Source organism: Geotrypetes seraphini, chromosome 8 (genome assembly GCF_902459505.1).
Source record: "Geotrypetes seraphini chromosome 8, aGeoSer1.1, whole genome shotgun sequence".
Lineage (NCBI taxonomy): Eukaryota > Metazoa > Chordata > Amphibia > Gymnophiona > Dermophiidae > Geotrypetes > Geotrypetes seraphini.
In genome coordinates this window covers 76,288,683-76,293,570 of record NC_047091.1, presented here as the reverse complement: position 1 = coordinate 76,293,570, position 4,888 = coordinate 76,288,683, and the positions used below count along the sequence as shown (strand labels likewise).

Genomic DNA, 4,888 nt, shown 5'->3' with positions numbered 1-4,888 from the left:
TCACGTGACATAGCCAATCACTGGCCAATCTGCTGACCAGGATATTCAGAAGGAGATAGCTGCTGTCTCCCACTGAATATTGATGGTTAGCTGGCTTAGTGGTATTTAGCTGGTTGGGAGCCATTCCTGGCAAGCTACATATCGCTGAATATCAGATGGATGGTCTTAAAAAATAGGAGAGATATGGGAACGATAGGAAAAAAAGAGAGAGGGAGGTCTCCAGTGGAGACTCAAATTGAGACAAATCCTCAAGACCTGAAAACATGACACTCTCCTGCAAAAAGCAAGGAGAGAGAAAAAGAGAAATGAAAGAAAATTGGAGAATATTAAAATAAACTACACAGCTGATGGGTTCCCATATTAATACATACTAATGCTTGCAAATTAAAACCTTTTTTATTTGTTTTGTTGTGGAGGGGAACAGGTGTGACTGTAGACATACGAGAGCTGAGACTTTCAGTTGAAGTTTACTTTAAACATATTTGGTCAGGGTTGTGTAAATGGTCCTTCCCTTGCAGGAACACTTATCGTGCCACAGCTGTTGTGGCTGTCACCTCCCCTTCTCAGATTGAAATTACTCTGTTCTGTGGAAAAGGGAAGTTGTGTGGGTGGAAGATGCATATAAAGGGATCCAAGAATCCTGATCTGAGATTGATCTTCTCCATAAGTACCTCTCTGGAGAGGTGACCTCCAAAGGTTTATCTTCTGGTATCTGGTAAAGCTCATCTGAAGACAGTTCAGCAGGGTGAGTTCCACTGGATGTTTTTTGATTCTTCTCTTATGTACTGCAGGGATGGTGAGATCTTTGTGTTAAAAGCTGACGTGCAAAGCAGCTTTAGAAAATCAAAACATAATAAAAGTGGATAGCAGTGTCCACTTGCATGAAACAACATCCCAAGGAGAAGCCAGAATCAGAGACAGTATCAGAACTCAAGAAGAAATCATAACAGAGGCTCTTCAGTATAGGGGGAGTGAGGGGTAAAGCCTGGGATAAGAAAGGAGGATCTTAGCAGTGGGAGAATGAGTGGTAAAAACTGGGATAAGCACAGAGGATGCTCATTGGTAGGAGCACCATAGATTAAAGAAGTATATAAATATTAAAATGAGGAACAATTGTATTGTTGTTGGTTTTTTTTTTAAATGAGGGCTATTTAAAATAATAATATAAAATAAAAGTCCGCCATTTATTACCATTTAGTATTGTATATTTGCTGACGTCTTTCCCATCTTGTCTCAGGTCTCTGTGCTCTCAAGGACAAAAGCACAAGTGTGAAGATGGCTCCTCTGACAGCCACAGTCCTTGCACTATTTGGTAGGTTAATGATTCAGAGTCAAAGAAGCAAATAAGCTTCCAGTTGAATTCTATTTCCATTTAATTGGTTAAAAATCACCTCTTAATTGCTTTATGGTATTTATGGTTTGGTTTTGTTTTTTTAAAATCTTTGAGAGTTATTACATGATTTTTCATTTTAAATATTTTTATTGGATTTTAACACATTCACATGTATAAATAAAATAAATCAAGGATATTTTACAGTTAACAGCATCACTTACAATCAATCACAAATAAATCAAAAACAAGGATACTGTACAATTAAAATGATCCTTACAATACAATCATAGATGCACCGGGGACTAAGGCATCTATGTTATCAGTCCAAAGTTTGTATATAGTCATTTATTCACAGACAGTTATATAAGCTCCATATAGACCAGATATCATAACAAGTTTTGATTATAATAACCTACTATGTTTATCTATTTATATAATATATTGTTCATAATAAAACCAGTTGGAAAATATTAGATTAAAAAGAAAAATTTTCTATTGGTGACCAAACTTTATTGGATTTGAAGCTTTTCTTAACAAGGAAGTTGTTAGATGATATTTCTACATATGTTCAGTGTACTGCAGTGTGGAAATGGAGCCCAATGCTCAGGGTGTTTTCTTATCCTATTGAAATCTCTCAATATTCATTTTGAGGGATAAAAATTCTTTATGGGCTATGCTGTGGGTTATCGTGGTATGAAACTGAAGAGCACAGAACAAAGGTGGAATTGTCCCAATCAGAATGGTGCACAAAAAAGTGTCTTTCAACTCATCTGATAAATCCAAATGCCTTTATTCTTCCAAAATTCATAAAATGACTCTACGACTCATGAATTTTGAAAGAATAAAGGCATTTGGATTTATCAGATGAGTTGAAAGACACTTTTTTTGTGCACCATTCTGATTGGGACAATTCCACCTTTGTTCTGTGCTTTTGAGGTTGTGGTTTTGTTTCCCCTGTTTTATCCTCATAAAACTGACGAGTGCATGAAAAAAGCCCTTTAAAATATTTTTCAGAGTTTATTAACATGTAGGAAATTGCAGTATAGCAATTTACACAATTCCACTTATATGTCCTGTGTTTACCCCCATATAAATGTGTTGTCTAATCCTTAACTTTTAAGTCCTAAACTCGTACAGGCTCTTAAATGATCTTCTAGTGTTTCCCCCAACCTTAAAATGATACCAACCCCTACCTCCCTCCCTCCCACCTCTCCAACTCATCTCACAGGAATTTCCTAATTTTTAAATTGGAAATAAGGAGCCTGGAGATAAGGGTCATAGGGTGGCCACCCCCAGGTCACTTTAATACCCTGAACTCTTGCATTCCTGGAGGGAAGACTTTAAAGCCTGTGCCCAGGTTTTGCTGTATCATAAGGAATCTTCAAGACAGGTTTAACTTTGGCTCTGGCTTTATATTTTGTAATATGTCACCTTCTCCCTGCTCCTTTCAGCTTCCAGATTAATCATAACCAACCTCTCCCCATTTTTACAGCCTCTCCTCCCTCTTCCCACCGAACTGCCTTTATATTGTTAGTCCTAGGCCTGAGACCACAGTAGTTCTGGCCACTAGATGTCTCCAGTGAGCAATTGTTGAAATTCCCTCCCCCAGGGGGTTTTAGCATTGCTCTGTCCTGTCATCATCCCTTTTCTGGCCTACCTAGGGTTACCATATGACTCCAGAAAAAAGAGGACGGATTGAGACATTTGAGTCTTATTTCCATTGAAAGCAATGGAAGTAAGGAGGACTGATAGAGACTTCTAAGTTTTATTTCCATGGACAGCAATGAAAGTAAAACCCAGGTGTCTCAATCTCTCCTCCTTGAATTGGAGCCATATGATAACACTAGGCTCACCCAGGGAGCAGGAGTTGGACTTGAGAACTGAAAGCAACGCATGGCAGTTTTACTCAGTTACCAACCCAGCCCAATGTCACTTAATAAAAGTGTATAATTTCTCAGAAATAAACCTATGACAGTTACTCCATATAAGAGGGACAGCAAAATATCTGTATTATTATACACATTTATCTCTTTCTTTCTGTCTCTCTCTTCTGTCTTTCTGCTTGAGTAGTGCTTCTCTCCTCCACCCTTGCTGATGTCCCCCAGGCTGTGGGCCCAGAGCTCTCCAAAATCGAGTCCTTTGATGAACTTCATGACCCTACCCATGTCATAATACGCCGAGCTACAGGCAGTAAGGTCTATGATATGTACCATGGGACCAGTGTGCAGGCTGCAGAATCCATCATTCAGACGGGCTTCAGACCTTCCAAGGATGGCATGCTGGGACCTGGGGTTTATTTGAGCAGGGACATTCGGAAAGCTCAGCGATACCCCCTGTATCTAGGCCCTGCGGACCGTGTAATTCTCAAGACCAGGGTTCGTGTAGGCAAAGTGAAGAAGATTGACAGGCAGGGCCACCCCTTGCAGAGAACATGGCATGCTCATGGATACGACACAGCCTGGGTACCTCCAAATTCACCCATGGTACCCAGTGGACTGACAGAGAACTGTGTCTGGGACCCAAAGAGGGTGAAGGTGCTGGCTGTGGTACAGGCCCCAGCTGCAGCTGTGGGGAAACTGAATTCCTTACTGCATAAAATGAAGACCTATCACTGCAACTACTGGTTGGTGTGCTAGCAGCCATCCTTGTGAGGGTGTATATCTCTATGTGTAACATAACATCTGTATACTTGTCAGATCTATGCAGTTTAACAAAGTAAAAAAAACTACTGCAAACAGAGTAGAATACAGATTATGTCTTTCAAAAATTCCTAAATAAGTAAGTCTTTATCAATTTCCTGAAATTTTGATATGATGTAGATATAAAAAATAACTGATGAAAATCGGTATCCCAAGCGCTTGAAATGACAGTAATGACGATGTGAGATCACAGAGGTGAAGTTTACAAGTGAAAAAAAGAGGCATTGGTGGTAAGCAAGGCAGCGATTTTCAAACAGACGCCATATATGTTTATAAATATCTGTACACACAGATTTGAAAGGAATGTGTTCTGAATCTAGTTTGAGTGAAGCTTGAAATTATACTTGTGCCTCATACTTAGCAATGCCAAGGAACAAGGGGCTGTTGAAAAGTTCTCAGTCCAACCAACAAAGTTGGGGGCAGACTCCATCGAGGGCTATACACTCAGTCCAGCGATTTTCCACTTTTTCTATTCTATCAGAAAAATATGGAACAAAAAAAGTGGAAAATCGCTGGACTGAGTGTATAGCTCTCGATGGAGACTGCCTCAACTTTGTTGGTTGGGCTGAGAACTTTTCAGCATAAGAACATAAGAATAGCCTTACTGGGTCAGACCAATGGTCTATCACAGTGGTTCCCAACCCTGTCCTGGACACCATCAGGCCATTCGGGTTTTCAGGCTAGCCCTAATGAATATGCATAAGAGAGATTTGCATATAATGGAAGTGAGAGGCATGCAAATCTGCTCCATGCATATTCATTAGGGCTATCCTGAAAACCTGATTGGCCTAGTGGTCCTCCAGGACAGGGTTGGGAACCACTGGTCTATCAAGCCCAGTAGCCTGTTCTCAAGGTG

At 40.1% G+C, this 4,888-nt stretch overlaps 1 protein-coding gene across 1 annotated transcript; it reads left to right on the top strand.

Moving 5' to 3' along the window:
- Positions 1–561: 561 nt before the first annotated feature.
- Positions 562–4,509, top strand: LOC117365228. The gene is made up of 3 exons (XM_033955343.1): positions 562–745; positions 1,238–1,312; positions 3,404–4,509. The coding sequence occupies exons 2-3, from the start codon at positions 1,276–1,278 to the stop codon at positions 3,967–3,969; spliced, it is 603 nt and encodes a 200-aa protein (XP_033811234.1). The 5' UTR covers positions 562–745; positions 1,238–1,275; the 3' UTR covers positions 3,970–4,509.
- Positions 4,510–4,888: the final 379 nt, after the last annotated feature.